At 46.7% G+C, this 21,866-nt stretch overlaps 1 protein-coding gene and 1 long non-coding RNA gene across 2 annotated transcripts; one reads left to right on the top strand and one right to left on the bottom strand.

The window, feature by feature from the left end:
• The first annotated feature begins 2,715 nt into the window (after nt 1-2,715).
• LOC120980369 lies at nt 2,716-11,641 on the top strand. The gene is made up of 3 exons (XR_005774513.1): nt 2,716-3,888; nt 6,949-6,951; nt 11,630-11,641. It is a non-coding gene; the product is annotated as an uncharacterized LOC120980369 (long non-coding RNA).
• On the bottom strand, nt 5,847-21,604 carry LSM14A (LSM14A mRNA processing body assembly factor). The gene is made up of 10 exons (XM_040409434.1): nt 21,361-21,604; nt 20,318-20,481; nt 18,250-18,382; nt 15,540-15,653; nt 13,617-13,790; nt 13,464-13,538; nt 12,533-12,715; nt 10,399-10,573; nt 9,460-9,721; nt 5,847-6,921 (listed from the first exon to the last, which is right to left on the bottom strand). Exons 1-10 carry the CDS (start codon nt 21,479-21,481, stop codon nt 6,898-6,900), a joined length of 1,425 nt encoding a protein of 474 aa, XP_040265368.1. The 5' UTR covers nt 21,482-21,604; the 3' UTR covers nt 5,847-6,897.
• Between the last annotated feature and the right edge of the window lie 262 nt (nt 21,605-21,866).

The following is a 21,866-nucleotide window of genomic DNA, read 5'->3' as shown; positions in this document are numbered from 1 at the left end:
CAGGCATCACGTACACGACTATTACTGCTACATCCGCATTTTTTGTTGCGAACCCATTGACATTACAGGGGTTATCCAGTAAGTTATATTGTGGACCTATCCCCTGGCTGGCTCATCGATATTAGATCAGCAGGGGATCTGGGTGTCAGACCTATGTCTACCTGGATAACCCCTTTAATGGGTCCATGGTCCACATTCTGCAGACAAGTTTATCTTTTTGCAGAACGGACATAGAAATCATCCGTGTGCTTTCCGCATCCGTATGTCCATTCCAAGAAAAAAAAAAAAAGCTATTGCAAAATGCGGACCACAGATCCATTAAACTAAAAAAAATAAATAATAATATTTGGATGCCACAGACTGTACCTGTATTTTGCAGGGAATGAGGCCTTACGCAAACTTTCTACACTAAAATGTCCCCAGTGGGTTCCAGTAAGAGATTAGGCACACACTGAGTTACCGGTGACAGATCCAGGACATAGGTGCGTATTTTCAAGCAGATTGAGTTAGGCCCCTTGCAGACGAGTGTTTGTCACGCTGCGAGTCCGCAGCACAGCTGATTTATGATGCTATGTAACCCTTAAGAGGTCTGGAATGCATTGAATAACACTGACAGCATTATGTCAGTGTCATCTAATACTTTCCAGAACTGTAAGGCCCCTTTCACAGGGGCGAGTATTCCGCGTGGATGCGATGCGCGAGTTGAACGCATTGCACCCGCACTGAATCATGACCCATTCATTTTTATGGGGCTGTGCACACGAGTGGTGATTTTCACGCATCACTTGTGCGTTGCGTGAAAATCGCAGCATGCTCCTCTTTGTGCGTTTTTCACGTAACGCAGGCCCCATAGAAATGAATGGGGTTGCGTGAAAATCGCAAGCAAGTGCGGATGCGGTGCGATTTTCATGCACGGTTGCTAGGAGACGATCGGGATGGGGACCCGATCATTATTATTTCCCCTTATAACATGGGTATAAGGGAAAATAATAGCATTCTGAATACAGAATGCATAGTGCAATAGCGCTGGAGGGGTTAAAAAAATAAACTCACCTTAATCCACTTGCTCGCGCAGCCAGCATCTCTTTTGTCTTCATTTTAGCTGTGTGCAGGAAAAGGACCTGTGGTGACGTCACTCCGGTCATCACATGGTCCGTCACATGATCTTTTACCATGGTGATGGATCATGTGACGGACCATGTGATGACCGGAGTGACGTCACCACAGGTCCTTTTCCTGCACACAGCAAAAAAGACAGAAGAATTGCCGGCTGCGCGATCAAGTGGATTAAGGAGAGTTTAAAAAAAAAATTTTAACCCCTCCAGCGCTATTGTACTATGCATTCTGTATTCAGAATGCTATTATTTTCCCTTATAACCATGTTATAAGGGAAAATTATACAATCTACAGAACACCGATCCCAAGCCCAAACTTCTGTGAAGAAGTTCGGGTACCAAACATGCGATTTTTCTCACGCGAGTGCAAAACGCATTACAATGTTTTGCACTCGCGCGAAAAAAATAAATAAAAAAAAAATCGCACATGTTCCCGTAACGCACCCGCACCTTTTCCCGCAACGCCCGTGTGAAAGAGGCCTACGGGTTACATAGCATCATAAATCAATATAATGCTTTGTGACCCCGGGGCAGTGCTGGGAGTTGAGGCCGGAGCAGCGCGACACCTGCTCGTCTGCAAGGGGCCTTAGGCTAGTTTCACACTAGCGCCAGTCAGATCCAGCAGGCTGTATCCGGCCCTATTATACAACGCCGGACCAGCGGAGAATCAGCCGGACAAACGCTTGTGTGAAACTAGCCTTGGGTGCAGAGTCCGTCACTGCTACAAAACAACTCCATTGTGGGAAACCCACATCATGTATGCTACGTAAGGACGTACCACAATAGTGTCTGGTAACTGGTCGCACACTTATCTGGAACAAAGGACACAAAACCTGGATTTTGTTTCATTGAACTTTAATTCTGCCTTAGAATAAAAACATTTGAATTGGCAGGAACTCCAAAAGAATTACAACGTTGTTCTTTTTACAAGTACAAAAAAAAAAAGAAAAAGAAAAATAATATACCCTGATCCTCTGTCCTCACTTCTGTAATATGCAATGTATAGCGCTTCACCCACAGTAGTTTTTGCATGGCATCAGGCCGCAGACATGATAGATTTCACGTCGCGTCACTGGGTCAGGATCGTCACGTTACAATGAGATTTGCAGCCAGCGATGCGCTTCAGTGACATCTAGTAGGGATAGCACCACGCGTGGCCCCGTCCTTGACCGACAGCCCCTCTATGCGCTGGGATCGGGCAAAGTGCAGTCAGATTCAGCGTCTTTGCAAATCCCTTATCTGGTTTACTTCGATCTTGATTTACAGATTGGCTCGTACTCCGCTCACACCCGATGCAACGATTTCCTGTAAGCATGCAAATCTTATTGCTCCCTCCGGCTGGCACACTGTCTGGTACGGGTCATGATTTATGGGAGGGATGTTGCTACGTCGGACCGAGAACAGTGGCCTGGTGTGAAGGTGGCGTTTCCCGCAACGCCGATCCTGCAGGAGAATTCTGAAGGCAGCCATGGATGTATTATCTACAGACGATGCAGTGTCTGGGATTAGAAAAAATTGATTTCCGATTCATAAACCATCACATTTCTCCATGTGTTGTGTCTGGCGGCGCACGCCACCAATTTATTTCGATGGAGCCGAGCTGCGATACCAGATACAACCTGTGGAGAGCGGTGGCACTGTTTTTTCATATCCTAGATAACCCCCTTTAACAGCAGCACCGCTCTAAGGGCAATCACTTTTAGACATGGACACGGCTGTATGCCAAAAGACAGGCTTTCTGGCCCAAGTCTGATGGGAGTAGTATATTTAGTCACAGACCATCTCGATTAGAGACCTCCTCGTCTTGTGTGGGCAGCCATACTCAGCCACTATTTGTTAGATGCAGACGGGTAACATCACCACAGAGAAAAGAAGGAAAAAAATAAAAATATGGCCAGACAGGAGAGCCTTTCCCAAAAGTAGCGCTTTTCGACAACTTCTAGCATGCTGGGAGTTGTAGTTCTATAGCCACTGGCCAGAAATCAATAAAGCGTGCATTACCAGCTCACAAGTACAAACAGTGGTCCTGTGGCTAAATATGGCTGCCTACACATACCAAGTATAAGAGCAAAGGAGTCCCTTAGCATAGAAGTCAGCAACCTCACGCACTCCAGTGGTTGTGAAACTACAACTCCCAGCATGCTACAGGAGTGTGCATGTTGAGAGTTGTAGCAGGAGGCTGCTCAATCCTGCTACAGCAAGTGCAATACGTTTGCCTTTGGTCTCATTTGAAAGTGCCAAATCTGAACCTTGTCCACGCGATGGGTTATACACACACACACACACGCCCGTCCTGTGGCCCTTTGGTATGACCCTCATATGTGCCATCTAGGAGCACATGAACAATGCCACCTGACGGCATCCACATTTCATGCTAAAAGGTGCAAGGTGACATGAACAAGTCCTGCATGTAGCAGACGGGTCCGCTGGTGGCAGGGTGAATGGGTTGTATCGTTCTACTCCATTCACATCCAGAGCTGTATTAAAAAAAAAAAAAAAACTGCATTCCTCTACACATTTGCACTGAGGCGGCAGGATCAGACATCTTGCTGCTGCCCCAGTGTTAGCACGGACCAGGATAGGCCTTGTTCAGTAGTCTGATGCAAGGGGGATTGGGTCAAACCTTCCATCTTGCAGGAGAGATGGGGGGAACATAACAGGATCTTAAAGGGATCAGCAAACGCCAGCTGTTCTGAAACTACAACTCCCAGAATCTTCCTTTTACTTCTATGGGAGTTGGAAAAACAGAAAAGTGTGCATGATGGGAGCTGTAGTGCCGAAGGTTGCCGATCCCTGGTCTGGAATAAAGAAAACATGGCTTCCTTCTAGAAATCGTGTCGCACCCAGTCCATGGGTTGGGCCTGTTGAAGTGAATTGGTTTAAACTGCAATACCACACACAACCTGAGGACAGGTGTGGCGCTGCTTTTTGAAGAAAGCGGCCTTGGTTTTTCTACTCCTGGACAATGCCTAGAACTAAGGCCGAGTTCACATCACCATTTATTTTTCTGTTTCCCTGATCCATCCGAACAGACCAGTAAGCGTCAGTTATGCAGATTTGGCGTTTCCATTTGAGATCAGTTACTTTAGACGGAAAAAAAATTAAAATAAATACTGCCTGCAGGACATTTTTTCCGTGTAAAATAACGGATCTCAGATGGAAATGGCTCAAACGGATTCGGAATGTGCATAACTAATACTCAGGATCCGTTTTTTCTTCTTTATTCTTCTGATGAACCAGAAAAACGGAAAATAATACGGTGATGTGAGCTCAGCCTAAGCCGTTAAAAGGCAGCATCTCCCTTCGTATAACATCCTGTGGTATTGTAAATGCAGCTCTGGATGTGACTAGAGAACAAAGAGAATTAACAAGTTGCTCAGCGGTATAAGGAAACACTACATGTAAATGGAGCGCTAAAGCAATTCCTTAAAGGGGTGTTCCCATCTCAAAGTGATTGTATGTTGCGAGGATATACTAGACATTTATGACTGGAGGGGGTCCAACCAATAAGTCCTGGGTTAACGCTGCGTCACTTTCCCTGCACATCGGCGCCATGCAGGAAACAGCAGCAACTCCCCCATTCACTTGAGAAGCGCGGCGCTTCTGTTCCCTCCGCAGCGAGTGTCCGGGGCGCCGCCGTGCACAGGAAAAACAGTGAAGGGGCTGCAGCACTGCACCTGGACGCTTTATGCTCAGGATCGGTTGGGGTACCGGTGGTCAGACCCCCCACCAAGCATAAAGGGATGACTGCTACCATTACCTGATATGATGGGAACAGCCCTTCAAGTTCTGGCTGAGAAAACCACATTGCAGACCGCGACGCGTGCCTTGGCCATCGGAATAAGTTACGGACGTGGGACGATGCTACTTTACAAATACTTCAGTTTTTTTGCCTAAACACAGTGAATTTTAACATTTTGTCTCAACCTTCAACAAAAAAAACTTTGCAGAGCAAAATGTCCATTTTCCCAGAAAAGAAATAAAAATAAAATCATAACAAAAAATCCCTATGACATCTTTGGATCCCTTTTTGCAGTATTCACAGACTGGGTGTTCCTGTGTATAACTTAAAACCCAATGACGATGGGTACAGTTTGGGGGGGGGGGGGGGGGTGACATGACGGCGGTTATCGCCCTCGGGTTTGGTCGTCACTGAGAGACTGAAGAGTTTCCGATCGGCTAAACCTTCACTCAAATCTAAAAAACGGGATTCCAAAGCAGAGGAAATCCTCAGCCTCCGACTACTACATCTTCACAAAAAGGGAAGCAAAAGCATTTACTACGATTAAAAGGGAACCCTGCTGCCTTGCAGAGGAGGAAGCCATGTTGTGCACAGAACCATCTTACAGTAGCCAGCGCTGACTTTATGAGCCGCGCAGAAGAGATTTAATCTTAAATTAATCTGTTTCCAGGTAGATCAATCTGTAGCTTCATTTAAAAGAGGTCGTGTGATAACTCCATGAAAGCTGGTGCCCAGTGTTCAGAAGGGTTGTCCAGGATTAGGAAAAACATGGCTGCTTTCTTCCAGCGCGTGCCTGGTACTACAGCTTCAATGGAGCCGAGCGCCAATACCACACACTAAACCCATGGGCAGATGTGACGTTTCTAGAAGAAAAGCCGCAGTCTTGTTCCCCAACCCTGAATGACCCCTTCAATGGTCCCTTATGCAAAAGCCAAAACGCCCAGTTGGGAGGGGGGGGGGGGGGGGGGTGTCACATTGACACAGAAGTTCATCAAGAGACCTCTGTGCATTGTCTATTAGGCTCCCCAAGTGCAACCATCAGAAGTTTAGACGCAGGTCTGGATGTGAATGGGGAAGCAACATAACAAAACCACCAAGAAGAGATGAAAAAGTGAAAAAGAAGGACAGAGGCGCGTGGTTCAAAGCGATGCAGAAAACCTAATTAAAGTGCCCGACACATGACTCCCGCCCCTGCACCATAAGCTAATTCTGTGCACAATGAGTTAAAAGTTCCAAAACTGGTAAAGTTTAACGTTGCGACACTTTCAAAATACGCATTTACTCTCTGCCTATAAAGAAGAAAAAAAAAAATAACTTTACATCTAATGGAAGCTTCAGGTAGAAGAAAGATGCGAGGTGGTCTCGTACAGACCATTAGACTCTGGGTACAAACTAGGATTTTGTTTTTACACCTATACAAAGCTCGGGGAGGGGGGGGGGGATCTCTTTGGCAGTGGGATAAACTCAATCTCACGACAATATAAAAAAAGTTTCCTTCGCCTAAGGAACTGAAGTAAGATTAGTCTCTTTGTCCAACTAAATGTGCTGCTATCTGGAGAAGGGGTGGAGGGGGTCACGCACCCTTTTACACAATATAAAAAAACAAAAAAATAGGACCCTTCAGGGCATCAGAGCTCAGAGATTGAACTATTCTCGCAGCAAGGAAACAGTACTTCGTAAAAATGCATCAGAATATTCATACCCAAATGACTTCAGTCTTCTACTGCAAAGAGATAATGCTGAACCAACTTAACGACTTTTTTTTCTCTGCCACCCGTCCTTTAGTGTTGCAGGGACCTCCGAATATAAAAATAATAAGGGGAAAAAAAAAAAAAAAAAAAAAAAAAAAAAAAAGGACAATTTCCGGCAGGGCCCCACTGCACTGAAGAAGCGCCGTAAAGCATCCGACCCCCACCTCCCCCAGTGCTGGTGACGAGATATACAGCAAGAAACGTCATTCTTCACCAAAGACTGAAAACAAGTTTTCCAGAGTGTGACCAAAAACTTAAAAAAAAAAAAACGCACACCCTCCGTTCTCGACTAGGCGGCCACCTTGTTGTCTTTCTGCAAAAGAAGAAAAATACTAATTAGGTTGTGGAATCCGTACATAGGTTTAATACATTGGCCCACATTTGCTGTCTAGACCGGCACCAGATTTATCACAGGGGCTCAGCTTGGATGATGAATGTGGTGCAGGGACGGACACTTTTCTCTCGCTCTACTAACTACTCCTTTTACACCAGAATTGTGGAACAAAATGGTGCATCTTAGGTCTGGCACCCTTTCCGGTGAAGCTGCATCCCTTTCCGATAAGCCTCGTCGCCCCTTTTTGAACAAGTCGAAAGTTGCGCCAGATTGCACCACATTTTAGGCACAGACACATTAGTGAATCTGAGCCATGGTCTATACACACACACCATCAAAAAGGGTCTTCAGATTTTAAACAGGGGGATGTCTGATAAGGCCAATCCTTTCCGTACACAGTTAGGGCATATGGACATCAGAGGGGACGCCCCATTTATGACCATGGGAGGCAGAGTGGAGAGCCGTTAAGCCATCAGACCAGGCACATTTGGCATTACACGGTCAGGTATTTAATACCACCACTCCTCTGTGGGTTTCTTTTTTATATGTTAAATTTTTTCAGATCTCGGACATGGATTACATTCTAGTCATTTTGGGCTAAAAGTCAGTTTTTCAATTCAATTGGTCTTCATAAAAAAAAATATATATATGTTTTCCCCCCATAAAGGGTTAACCTTTTGATTTGAGCCTTATCTGCCCTTATGTCTGACCTACTAACAGCTCTTAAAGGGAACCTGTCACCAGGATTTTGTGTATGGAGCTGAGGACATGGGTTGCTAGATGACCGCTAGCACATCTGTAATACCCAGTCCCCATAGCTCTGTGTGCTTTTATTGTGTAAAAAAAAACGATTTGATACATATGCAAATTAACCCGAGACGAGTCCTGTCCCTGAGATGAGTCCAGAGTGAAGGAACCCAGCACCGCCCCGCATCCTCAGAATCTCCTCCTTGCTCCCCAACGTCAGAAAGCTAGAGCGCCATAATCTCGCGATGCGTGAGCTAGCGCATGCGCAGTTCCTTCCTTGAGGCTAATGCCAGCACAGGGAAGGAACACTGATGACACTGCGCATGCGATAGCTCGCGCAGCGTGAGATTACGGCGCTCTAGCTTTCTGACGTCAGGGAGCAAGAAGAAGATTTTGAGGATGCGGGGCGGTGCTGGGCTCCTTCACGCTGGGCTCATCTCAGGGACACAGGACTCATCTCAGGTTAATTTGCATATGTATCAAATAGTTTTTTTTACACAAAAGCACACAGAGCTATGGGGACTGGATATTGCGGATGTGCTAGCGGCCATCTAGCAACCCATGTCCTCAGCTCTATACACAAAATCCTGGTGACAGGTTCCCTTAAGACACTTACTGGGGGAGATATATCAAGACTGGTGGATCCAGAAAGCAGAATCTTCTTAACAAATCAGGCGCATCTCCGCCCTGCCAGCTACAGGCTGGTGTAGACTTCAGCTATAACTGCCACCACTTTTTGGCGAAAGTTATGGTAAATGTGGCAGCTACGCAAGGCTATGCCCCCTTTTAATCAGTGCCGAAAGGCTAAAAAAGTTGAAAATTATGGTGCACACATACCGTGACCATAATGTGTGACTTTTTGACGCCACAATTGTGGCGTATATGTCTTGATAAATGTCCCTCAGTGTGTTCTAATCAGTAAGGCTACTTTCACACTGCCGTTTCTGGGTCCGTCTGTGAGATCAGTTTCAGGGCTCTCACAAGCGGCCCCAAACGGATCAGTTTAGCCCCAATGCATTCTGAATGGATAAGGATCCGTTCAGAATGCATCAGTTTGCCTCCGTTCCGCTCTGGAGGCTGCTTGCAGCGTTTTTGTGTCCGCATGGCCTTGCGGAGCCAAACGGATCCGTCCTGACTTACAATGTAAGTCAATGGGGACGGATCCATTTACATTGACACAATATGGTGCAATTGTAAACTGATCCGTCCCCCATTGACTTTCAGTGTAAGTCAGGACGGATCCGTTTGACTTACACTTAGACTGTTTTTTTACAGAGTTATGCAGACGGATCCGTTCTGAACGTATACCAGCGTTTGCATTTATAGGTGCGGATCCGTCTGTGCAGATACCTAAACGCAGGTGTGAAAGTAGCCTAAGAAAGAATTGAGCTATAATGAGCGTTTATAAGGTTGGGAGATCAAAGATAAGGAGCCGTCAGCCGAGAAACAGTATAAGCACAGAGCCTGGTACTAGAGAACCTCAGGACTCTACAGAAAATTTAAAAATGATCAATTGAAAAAAAAAATAAAAAATTAGTACAAAAAATGCCCCTGAAGGTTTCCATAGCCTTTAAAACATGTCAAGTCACTTACAGAAAGTATTTTTAGATTTAGGTACTTTCCATCTGTTTCCTCAAACCATCCAGAGGAAAATATGACAAGTTGTGATCTACAGACCATGACTTCTACACTCACAAAGCCTCGTGTGATTGGCAAGTACTAGATTCTGGCTCAGGTTACTGTTGTACAAAAGATTAAACCATTCCTCACCCTGTATTCATAGTCTGAAAATTCTCGTCCTCCACGTCCTCTGCTGAATCCACCACGATATCCTCGGGGAGCCCCAAAGTTGCTTCCTGGAGGGGGGCCTCTCCTTTCACCTCCACGGCCTCTGCCTCCACGGTAACCCATACCCCCTCCTACTCCACCGCCTCTACCTCGGTAACCCCCACGTCCTCTGTTTGAACGCAGAGGAAGTCCAAATGTCTCTGCGTTAAGCCTCCTTTCTTCTGCCCATGTTGATCTTCGGTCTCTAAAAAAAATAAAAAATAAAAACTCCTGTATTTTTGGTAGATTTTCCGCACATTTAAAATTGACAAAAGTGCACACAAAATTTTACTGCATATGAAACTTCATATATGCATAAGGGCGCATTCACACGACGATATCTTCAGCATTTTTTGCTGATCGGATGCGTACCCATTCATTTCAATGGGGCTGCAAATGATGCAGACAGCACACCGTGTCCACGACCCCGCAAAAAGAAATAGAACATGATCTATTCTTGTCCGTTTTGGGGCCCAAAATAGGCATTTGTTATATAGTGCGGGACCTGCGGAAGGGAAAAGGCCAGTTGCACACACACGACTCTGTTTTTTACGGATTTGAGAGTCGTGGACCGCAAAACGGATAAGGTCATGTGAAAATGCCCTTATTCTAAGCTGAAGAAAACCAACAACAGGACAAGGCAGTCATAGGAAAGGCAAACAACCCTCCGTTGCCCTCTCTGGAAGTCCATTAGCACAGAATTTGCTACCATAGGCCACTGCCAGAGAAACACCTAGCAGGCTACAGCCTTTCACATCAAAATCAGTTGCCAGCTGGATGGAGGTAGGACTCTCGTGCAGTGATAACATACAAGGAAACGATCAGTGCAATAGTCCTGTGAAATATTTTACTCCAAACTAAAGGTCACAACGCGCTTCGTACCGGTTATCATCACAGGAGATGTTGTCGAAGAAAGATTTGGTTTTGTCGTAGTAACAGCTCGTCGGCGCTTCCTCCTCCTCGGCGTTTCCTTCACTGTTCTGAGTGTCCACCCCAGAGTCTGCTTTATCTTCCCCATTCACTGGCTTCTCTGGTTTTTCTGTTTTTTCTGTTTTTTCTGGTTTGTCTGGTTTGTCGTCTGGAACAGCAGAAGCAGAATAATGAACATAAAGTCACTCGAATGATAGGTACAGACCTGATCACTTTTCTGACCAGTGGCAGAAATAGAACGGACAACATACCAAGATGGCAATATGAGGAGACCCTTCCTAATTAAGAGGTGAGGGACATTTTTATTCAATGTTCATTTGCTTCCTAAATGCAAAATGAAGCAACGTCCTGAACAGTTAGCATTCAAAAAAATACCCTGCATTTTGCTTCAGCCGAGTTTGCCCGAATCCTTCACCTAGCTGCTAAACATGACATGAACCCCTCGGAGTTCTGCTCCTGACTGACGAAGCTCTCTGCTCCCCCGTCCTTCTCTCGGTTGTAAAAGATAGCAGCAAGGATGGGGAGGATGTTGCACACAGCAGATTACAGTGTGGAAAGGAGGACAAAGGATCCAAGGATGACACCCAACGCAGCAGAGGCTGCAGACAGTGAGGAAAGCACACACTAGGTAGTTGGCGGGGGAGCAAAGGATGCGTACAAGTGTCCAGAAAAAGCAGAGCACACTCTACAAACTCAGTGTCTCCGTACGAAGGAGTAGAGAGCCCAAAACAGCTGTAGAAATGGGAAATCAGTACAGGGGTAAAGCTGTGCTGATATGTGACAGCTAGGGAAGGCAGCAGCAACCTGGACACACAGACCTCACATCCGGCATGTATTACTGGGAGGGACACATTCACATAAGAAAAGTATGAAATGAATATTGGAAGTCTGAAAATGAATTAAATAAGACTGCAGACAATATAGGTCAACTTTTTTTTACTCAAGGTAACCACTGAAACGTACAAGTAGTTTTGTCAAAGGTGTTTAACCCTCTAAAAGTTTTGGCTTAGCTCTGCTTGGGGTTTTGGAAAAGGATCTAACAGTTTAGCCTGAACAGAGCTTGGGCAGCAGGGCTGCTTTAAGCCTTCATATCTCGAGCTCTGTATTAGATAAAAAATATGGGTCTGGTTTTATTTAAGAGCCCAGAACTACATTAGGAGATATGTAGAATTTAAGTATGTAGTCACAGCAGCTGAAAGTGAAAGCAGGTTTCAGCTGCTTTCACTCCCAAACCAATTTCTAAAGGCTGTATCTCCCAAATGTAGAGGGGCTAATGTGCCTGAAACTTGTTTTAAAGCTTAGACTGGCAGCTTTCAAACAAGACCAGGCTCATATCTCTATCTTCTACAGAGCCAGAGATATTAAACTGGTTGTGCAGGAGTTTTTATATTAAGACCTCACAGGATAATTATCCCTTAAAGAATCTAATATATTAGCCCTAACACGCTTATGTTGTCAGAAAAAGAATGTTCTGGGCCTTGAAATGTAGAGACATATAAACAGGGGTTGTCCAGCCATTAATATTGTCAACCTATTGTCAGGATAGGTCATCAATCTCTGATTGGCAGGGGTCCGACTCCCGGCACCCCCGATCAACTGTTTGAAGAGGGTGCGGCGCTTCATGTGAGCGCCACTTCCTGTTCATCACCCTGAACTTCGTCTCAGCAGTGCAGTGCAACGATGAGTAAAGGCTCCATTCTAGTGAATGGAGTGAGCTCCTGCAGTTACACTACACTGCCGCTCCACAGGAGAAGAGGCGTAGTGTGAAGACCAGGAAGCAACGCCGCCTCCTCAACAAACAGCTGATCGCCGGTGGTGCCGGGTGTCAGACCCCGCCAATCTGATAATGATGACCTATCCTGAAAATTGGTCATCAATATTAACGGCTGGACAACCCCTTTAGATACTTAGTTTATAATGTTTGGACCCATGAAAGATCCTCTTTAAGGCTAAAATCGTGCAGCGGCTACATTTACTTCAGATCTACAATTTAAAAAGTTTAATTAAAAAGTTTCATTTTCATAAGGGTTTTTCTGTTTCATCAGATATATTCACAATTGCACCAGACAAGCTCACACTTACCCACCTTTTATTTTTAACTTATTGTGAAATTCCCTGTCGATTTCTTCTTTGTTGAACTGTGCATTAGCACTTTCAAAGTCAAAGTCTTTTTCAAACTTCATAGGGCCGTCTCTTCTTACACTATACCTTCCACGGCCCCCTCGGTGACCACCACGACCTCTCCTGGGCTGAGGTCCACCAAGAGCAGCTGGAAGGGAGAATTAAGAAATCCCAACACCATGGTGCAGATAAGTGTATACACATTACCTATAAGTGCCCGCTGATTCAGCATGTGCCTAAAGTTGAACGTAAAAGCCCCAAGTGTGTACGCTTCATCTAAATATTGGCTTCCTTATTACATGTAGACTTCTTAAAAAAAAAAAAAAAGAAAAAGATCCAATAAGTTGAGTATAAGGCTAGGCCAGGGATGGCCAACCTGCGGCTCTCCAGCTGCTGTAAAACTACAACTCCCACCATGCCCTGCTGTAGGCATTGTTGTAGTTTTGCTGGAGCGCCTCTGGTTGCCCATCCCTGGGCTAGACCTTTGTATTGCCATACTGAATACTGCTAAATGAATGAAGCTATATTATCTGCCATTCCTTCAAACCTACAACTACCATTAAAATAGGTATTCCCATCCTACAAAAGTGATGGCATGCTGCCAGAGTACATCACTTTATATGGGTGCATGGTGGCAGAGAGTGTTGGCACAATGTCCCACTAGGCTAGTCACTGAGAGACTTCCCTGACATCACAGATTCATAGAATGAAGGGGATACGTTACCATTCTATAGCTGAACCCCCTTCTAAGATTTCCCAGCACTGCAAGCTGCTGGCTGTGCAGGGACCTGCAGCCAGCCCAATTCACTTGTGAAGGGCATGCAGGACCACCTCAGTGCTGTGGGCCCTGCACTCTTCACAATCAATAGCTCCCAATGACGTCCAAGCTTTCTCACCTTGTCTCTTGTTGGGGTCGTGTCTGTCGTTCCTGAGCAGGTCTGTGTCAGGCCTTGAGGATTTGTGTGCATCAGCTGCAAAACGGAAAGGACATGAAGATCCAAGTACAACGGAGATGGCTGATCTCAGCAATCAATAGTCTCTTTTCTTACCTTTTCTTTGCTCTGAATTATCCAATGTCTTTTGGCTTAGGGATGGCAAAGCTCTAGAACTTAAAGGACTTCTTCTACCCACCGCCCCTGGTGCCTGGGCAATGGATGCAGTTTGGACACCTTGTTCTAGTGTTGGGCTCTTCCGCAAAGAATCTACCAAAGGGGTTGTTCGCCCTAGAGGAAGGTGGAGTTGTTATTCGGGATGTACAGTTTACCATAATTCAGGGGGGGGGGGGGGGGATGTACTACTGTGCTGCCCATAATTATTCATACCCCTGGCAAATTTTTACTTAGTTACTTTTATTCAACCAGCAAGTAATTTTTTGACGGGAAATGACATAGGTGTCTCCCAAAAGATAATAAGACGATGTACAAGAGGCATTATTGTGGGGGAAAAAAAAAACATTTCTCAGCTTTTATTTACATTTGAGCAAAAAGTGTCCAGTCCAAAATGATTCATACCCTTCTCAATAATCAATAGAAAAGCCTTCATTGGCTATTACAGCAATCAAACGCTTCCTATAATCGCGGACCAGCTTTTTGCAGGTCTCCACAGGTATTTTTGCCCATTCATCTTTAGCAATGAGCTCCAAATCTTCCAGGTTGGAGGGTCTTCTTGCCATCACCCTGATCTTTAGCTCCCTCCACAGATTCTCAATTGGATCCAAGTCTGGACTCTGGCTGGGCCACTCCAAAACGTTAATGTTGTTGTCTGCTAACCGTTTCTTCACCACTTTTGCTGTGTGTTTCGGGTCATTGTCATGTTGAAATGTCCACTGGTGTCCAAGGCCACGTTTCTCTGCAGACTGCCTGATGTGGTCGGTGAGAATCCTCATGTATTGCTCTTTTTTCATGGTGCCGTTTACTGTGATTAGGTTCCCTGGTCCATTGGCTGAAAAACACCCCAAAGCATTAGGTTCCCACCACCATGTTTGACAGTGGGGATGGTGTTCTTTGGGTTGAAGGCTTCTCCTTTTTTACGCCAAATGAAGGAAACCTAATTGTGACCAAACAATTAAATTTTTGTTTCATTTGACCATAACACAGAAGACCAGACGTCGTCTTCTTTGTCCAGATGAGCTTTTGCAAAGGCCAAGCGAGCTTTTGTGTGCCTTATCTGGAGAAGTGGCGTCCTCCTTGGTCTGCAGTGTCCGTTGGATTGTCTGCCTTGAGACATTGCCACCAGCAGAGCCCAGATTCCCCAGGATGGCCTTGGTGGTGATCCTTGGATTCTTTTTCACCTCTCTAACTATCCTCTTGGCCAGCACAGGTGTCACTTTTGGCTTTCGACCGCATCCTCTGAGATTTACCTCAGTGCGGAACATCTTATATTTTTTGCTCAAATGAAAATAGAAGCTGAGAAATGTTTTTTTTTTCCACAATAATGCCTCTTGTACATCGTCCTATTATCTTTTGGGAGACACCTATGTCATTTCCCGTCAAAAAATTACTTGCTGGTTGAATAAAAGTAACTAAGTAAAAATTTGCCAGGGGTATGAATAATTATGGGCAGCACTGTGTATCTCCTTATGGGGAGCGCCTTAAGAGCAGAGCTCCTCGAATTCTGGGAAGAGGGCATGCAAACGAGTTCTTAGCAAGCTCTGCCTCTAATGCCACAGTTGCATGCCCTATTCCCGATTACCATAAGAAACACAAAAGAACCTGTGCATTTTCCAAAAATTAAAAACACAAAATTAAACCAAACAGCTCATCATTCTGACTACAGCCTAGAAGTACGCACCATTACGGCAAAGGAATGCGAGAGAAGAGTCTCCCACAGCAGGAAGCATCGCTCGCTCTGCAGAACCTGGCACGTCCGTGCATAACAAGGATGGCAATGATTTCACACTCTAGATGAGCAGCTTATCGCATGGGGGTTCAGCAGAAGAGCATACAAGTAAAGGGACAAGCTGTATGCGTTACCTTGAGAGGACTGCATTTTTCTCGTTTCTTGATTAAATGAAGAGCCGTCACTGCTAGCCAGGGGTAGAGAAGCACCGGTTGTACCGCCAGCACCTACGGAGCTCAAAGAGTTTCCTGTTTCAGAAAAAAAAAAAAAAAAGGAACCTAAGAAAATTTATCCTCAGGATAGGCCATCAGTATCTGATTAGTGGGGGGCCCCCAACACCCTGCCGATCAGTTCTTCTGCACTAACTTTCCAGTGACGTGAATGGGGGCAGCTTCACGGTAAGCTCCATTCATTACAGAAATGGACTGAGAAGTGCAACGATGGAGCCGTTGTTACTGTAGAACAGCTGATCGGTGGGGGTGCTGGGTGTCGGACCCTAGCCCATCAGATATTGGGTAGGCTATCACCTGTCTGCAGTCCTATCGCTGCTCGATTCCCAGCAACTTTCAGTCCCCACAAGGATTCAGCAGTGATGTACTGTTCAAGCTGTGGCCTGTGACTGGTCACGCGACCAAGCAGCCTCACAGCCCTGTGGGGAACAAAAGCGGTTGAAAATGGAGCAGCAGCAAAACCATGGACAGGCGAGTGGGCATTTTAATGCAGGGGTGGGCGACCTGCAGCAGTCCAGCTGTTGTGAAACTATAACTCCCAACATGCATGCTTGCTTCAGTTGTCACATTGTAACAGGTATCAGATCGCCATTATCTAAGTTTAAACACATTGCATCTTCTGCTGATTCAGAGTTTCTTCCTGTAATATACTCCAGAGCTGTATTCATTCTGCTGGTGCAGTCACTGTGTACATACATTACATTACTTATCCTGTAGTGATCCTGAGTTACATCCTGTATTATACTCCAGAGCTGCACTCACTATTCTGCTGGGGGAGTCACTGTGTACATACATTACTTATCCTGTACTGATCCTGAGTTACATCCTGTATTATACTCCAGAGCTGCACTCACTATTCTGCTGGTGGAGTCAAAGCATTACCCATTTACACATGGTAGCTGGACAAAGCTTGTTCTGGGGATGGGTTGCATTTTGGGAAGTACACATACAGTAATGTGATGTGGGGAAAACGTACTACTCCCTGTATTACAGGAACTTTATTAACCTAAGCAATTTTAGACAAGCCTGTTGTCTGTTTCCAATAGCAACTAAGAGGCCTGTGAATGCAGCCTGGAAGTATCATCAGAAGTGACCAGAGCTTTCAGATTCCGGTCATTGATATCACATTGGTCGGGGTCTATCTAGAGAACAGATCATCAATATCTAAAAGTTGGACGATCCTGTCAACATTCTACAAAATGACAACTAGCCACTATCCAGCATTACCTTATTGAAGTCTGTAGTTTGATTCCAACGCTGTGCGATGTGCCGAAATTCATAAAAAAAGACGGCTAAATGCATAGGGAATTGCGGGGAAACGGCGCAGGCACAAGAATACGTTCAAGCATCCGGCATTGAGGGAATGGGAAATTCTATAAAGCACTAAAGGAGCAGGAAAGGGGGCGCACCGAGCGCGATTCGAAGCTAGAAAGCCACAGCTCCCTTGACTTCAAGACCAAAATTAACATAACGCGGGCAGTTGAATATAAGTCTTTTTTATGACTTGGCACATCAACAACAACTTTGGAATCAGAGCGGTTTAATATGCGTTTTCCGGGTGAAAGGTTCCGTTTAAACAGAACGGGATGTGCAAAGTTCTAAAGTGTCCTCCAAGGCACAGTATAGGGCAGTGCTGGCCAACCTACGGCCCTCCAGCTGTTGTAAAACTACAAGTCTCACCATGCCCTGCTGTAGGCTGATGTCCGTAGGCTGTCTGGGCATGCTGGGAGTTGTAGTGTTGCAACAGCTTGAGAGCCACAGGTTGGCCAGCCCTGGTATAGGGCAGTGATGGTGAACCTTTAAGAGACCGAGTGCCCAAACTGCCACCCAAACCCACTTACCGCAAAATGCCAACACGGCAATTTACCCTGAATACTACAGTCCAGTAGAATATATTTTCCCATGCATTTAGCTATAATTTCCTGCCATTCATCAGCGCACTGACTGTAGGCAGGATAAGGCCACTTTTTGCGTTCCGTACACGGAACCAGTCATTTCTATGGATCCGCAAAAAAAACAGAAGGTACTCCGTATGCCTTCTGTTTCCGTTCAAAGATAAAACATGTCCTATTATTGTCCGCATAACGGACAAGGATAGTACTGTTCTATTAGGGACTGGCTGTTCTGTTCCGCAAAAAACGGAATGCACACAAACGGACGTAAAATAGTGAAAAAGCCATAGTCGTGTGCAAGAGGCCTAAGTCGAAGGCATATTGGTACAGCATAGACTTTTTCCAGGGTGCAGGTGCCCACAGAGAGGGCTCTGAGAGCCACCACTGGCACCCGTGCCATAGGTTCGCCATCACTGCTATAGGGCATAACAATCTGATCAGTGGCAAGGGCCCGACCACTGGGACTCCCAATGATATTGAGAATGGGGCCCGTGTGCCTTGCGGCTCCATTCATATTTATGCCAGAAGCAGTCCCATACAGAATGAACGGAGAGGCAGCTGTCATGCGCCACCTGCCTGTCCGTTCGGAGGAACAGGACACCCGTTCTCGTGATCGGTGGGGGTCCCAGGGATCGGACCCTCACCGATCAGATAGTTATCCCCTATCCTGTGCACAACTCCTTTCTTAAGGGGAAGGAGCCTTCCAGTCTAAATAAGCTTACCGACTCCAACCGATCCAAACTGCTGGGCCACCAGAGGATTGGCGTTAAACTGGTTATATGCCGGCATCCTGCTGAACGGGGCGTAGGAGTTCACACCGCTCAACGACGCTGAAGTACTGGATCCTAGAGAGGACTGCAGAGAAACAAATCATCTTTAGGGTCGTCTGATGCTGGAAACGTGGGACTTAAAGGGGTTCTTCGAACTATTCTGAAAATCTTGCTGGGTGCTGACCTGTGGCGGCAGGAGCCCTCCACCGCACGGCGGCATGACAGCAGTATAAGCACCGAGCTTCCCTCCACAGGTCAGACCAAGCAAGATTTTCAAGATAGAACCCCCTTTAACATAAAAAATAAGGACTTAACCCCTTCCCAACCGCCTCATGTAAATTTACGTCGGCGGTTGGGTATTTAAAAATGGCGCCCACATTTTAAAACAGCAGGCAATGTGGACTCATGTATGCGATCGACGATAATGTCGAACGCATACATTAAAACCCCTCAGGCGCCATGGTCAAATGTGACGACAGCATCTGGGAGGTTAAAAGACTGGGAGCACGCACCTCCGGCCATGTCTCGGCTCCCTCCATCCTCCCCGGGGGAAGCTGGGAACGTGGCCGTGGTCACATTGAATGTAGTGTGCGGCAGCCTCGGTCCCCCTGAGCGATAAGAGGCTGGCGCACATTAGTTCCTGTGGCAGGGCTAGATAGGAACAGAGGACTTCATGGGTCAAAACTTTCTAAGAAAAGCCTTAGTTGCCCATAGCAACCAATCAGAGCTCACCTTTCATTTCCTTAAGTGTTCTAAGGTGAGCTCTGATTGGTTGCTATGAGCAAGAAGGTTTTCCTGTTAGTTTAGGTAAACGTGGCCCATAGTGTATGAGAGAAGCAATCTGATGACTGCGCGTTATAGTTCCCTATGGGTACTATTAAAAAGTGTAAAAAAATAAAATAAAATGGTGATGCAAAGAAAAAAGTTCTATGTTTTTTGCAGTATTAAAACGCAAAAAAACAAACAAACCAACATAAATAAAATAAAAAAACACACAGATGTATCGTAATCACACAGACCTGGAGAATGAGAGTCAGGGTACTTTCACACTAGCGTTTTTCTTTTCCGGCATTGAGTTCCGTCCTAGGGGCTCAATACCGGAAAAGAACTGATCAGTTTTATCCTAATGCATTCTGAATGGAGAGCGATCCGTTCAGGACGCATCAGTTCAGTCCCTCTTACATTTTTTGGACTGAGAGAACACCGCAGCATGCCGCAGTTTTATCTCTGACCAAAAATACTGATCACTTGCCGGATCCGGCATTTTTTTTCCATTGGAATGTATTAGTGCCGGATCCAGCATTAAAACTGCCGCATTGACGGATCCAGTCTTCCGGTCTGCGCATGCGCAGACCTTTAAAAATGTAAAAAAAATAAAAAATATAAATAAAAAAATACCAGATCCGGTTTTTCGTTCCGGGTGACACCGGAGAGACTGATCCAGTATTGCAATGCATTTGTGAGACGGATCCAGCAACGCAAGTGTGAAAGCAGGACCCTAACAGGTCAGTTTTACCACAAAGGAAACACATGAAACTGTGGTGGAATTGTGTTTTTTTATCATTCCAAATTTTTCCCCCGCTTCCGTCTACATTCCCGTAAGTTATACACGTGTATAACCGCAAGAGGTGCCATTAGAAAATACAACTTGTCCAACAAAAACACAACAACAAGCCCTCAAACTGAAAAATAAAAAAAAGTTATGGCTTTTGGAAAGCAGGGAGTGAAAAATGAACAAGCAGAAAATCGCCCAGTCTTCAAGGGGTTAACCTTGGTGCTACGTCTCCTTTGTAATGGGGTTGTCTGCTATATGACGCCCCATTTTAGGCACCCTATTAAGGGAGCGTCAGTCAGACGGGGGCCCCGCGAGCCTCTTGCTCTGAAGGTCCTAGACACTTCTCCCAAGAATAAAAAGGATGGGGCAGCTGAAAGCCAACATGCCCGACCTGGATCTCCCCCACCAGCTGCCCCGGCGGGTTCGCTGTGTGGCCGGCCTGACATCCGCGGGCAGAGGCCGTACCTGGACTATTGCAGGGTCTTGAGGCAAGGAGCACTGAGGTTTGGGGGGTTCACACACAGTGAGGTCCTTGATGTCGCTCCCCCGGAATATGATATATTCAAACACTTCATCTCGAGGAGGAACCGGCCGCTCGGTGGGTCGATCTTCTGTTCCAAAGGACCGCACTGCCGAGAAGGAAGAGAAAGAAAAAGAAAAATCCATGAGACACCGCCATGACGGATTGTGGGGCGCTGCACACGTCCACGCCGGCTGGCCATGGAGAATACGCGGCTGTCGCTTTAAATCTGTGCACCATCCTATTACTGCTCTCCATGAGTAAACTACTGCGCTGTAGTGTAAAGCATGGTGGAGAGGGGCAGCAGCAATCTAAGCCTGTGAGGAAATAGGAGGTGGGTTTCAGACTACCACCAACTGCTATTATGGGGGCACTGTACCGGAAGGGGGGCGTACACTGTACCGCGGGGGTGGGAAAAGGGAGCACTGTACCAGAAAGGGGGAGGCTTACACTGTACCGTGGGGGGGAGGGGGCACTGTACCGGATAAGGGGGGGGGGGTGTACACTGTACCGGAGGGGTGGGGAAAGGGGGCACTGTACCAGAAAGGGGGGGCTTACACTGTACCACGGGGGTGGGCAAAGGGAGCACTGTACCAGGGGGGAGAGGGGTCTCTGTACACTGTACCAGATAAGGGGGGACTGTACCAGAAGGGGGGCGTACACTGTACCACGGGGGTGGGGAAAGAGGGCACTGTACCGGATAAGGGGGGACTGTACCAGATATGGGGGGCGTACACTGTACCGCAGGGGAAGGGGTCTCTGTACACTGTACCGCGGGGGTGGGGAAAGGGGGCACTGTACATTGTACCAGAAGGGGGCCGTACACTGTACCGCGGGGGTGGGGTCGTCCATACACTGTGTATATGAGGGAGCCCGGTACACTATGTATACGGGGGTCGGGTACATGACGGGCCCCCCACGTCCGGCCTCCTCAGCCCCGGTTCCCGCCCTCGCCCTCCCCGCGGGAGGCGCAGTCGGAGCCCGGTACCTTTGGCCAAGGCCACGGTGGAGTTCTCGGTGTCGATGGTGTACAGGATGCCCTCATACCGGATCTCCGCCTTGGAGATGAGGCTGATCTTGCTGCCGATGTACGGCGTCCCGCCGCTCATGGTGACTCTCCCGCCGGATGGATGCGGATTGTTGGCGCCCGGGGGGGTTGAAGATTCTTCCGCTTATTCCTTCCTGCGTTCTCCGGACAAGGGCCTAAACTAACATGGCGGCCGCCGCTAGGGACGCTGGGAGCTGCCGCGCTGACTTCTCGCGAGAGCCGGCTGGTTGGCGGGCGTGAAACCGCGGACTGCCTGCCAGCCAGCCTTAAAGTGACAGTGCCGTAAATGACTCGCAAAGCAGAGTGACAGTGTGGAAGAGCGAGCTACCGTGTGAGCGGTGACAAGAGGCACCAGATACTTATTCTTACGGTGACATAGCAGCCGTTTGCTTATCATATCCTTTTTTAAAACATAGCTCTCTCTGCATCCCAAAAGAAGGTTGTCA

This window comes from Bufo bufo, chromosome 10 (assembly GCF_905171765.1).
Source record: "Bufo bufo chromosome 10, aBufBuf1.1, whole genome shotgun sequence".
In the NCBI taxonomy this organism is placed as follows: Eukaryota; Metazoa; Chordata; class Amphibia; order Anura; family Bufonidae; genus Bufo; species Bufo bufo.
Note: the sequence above shows the minus strand (reverse complement) of the source record. Positions and strands in the feature narration are given on the sequence as shown.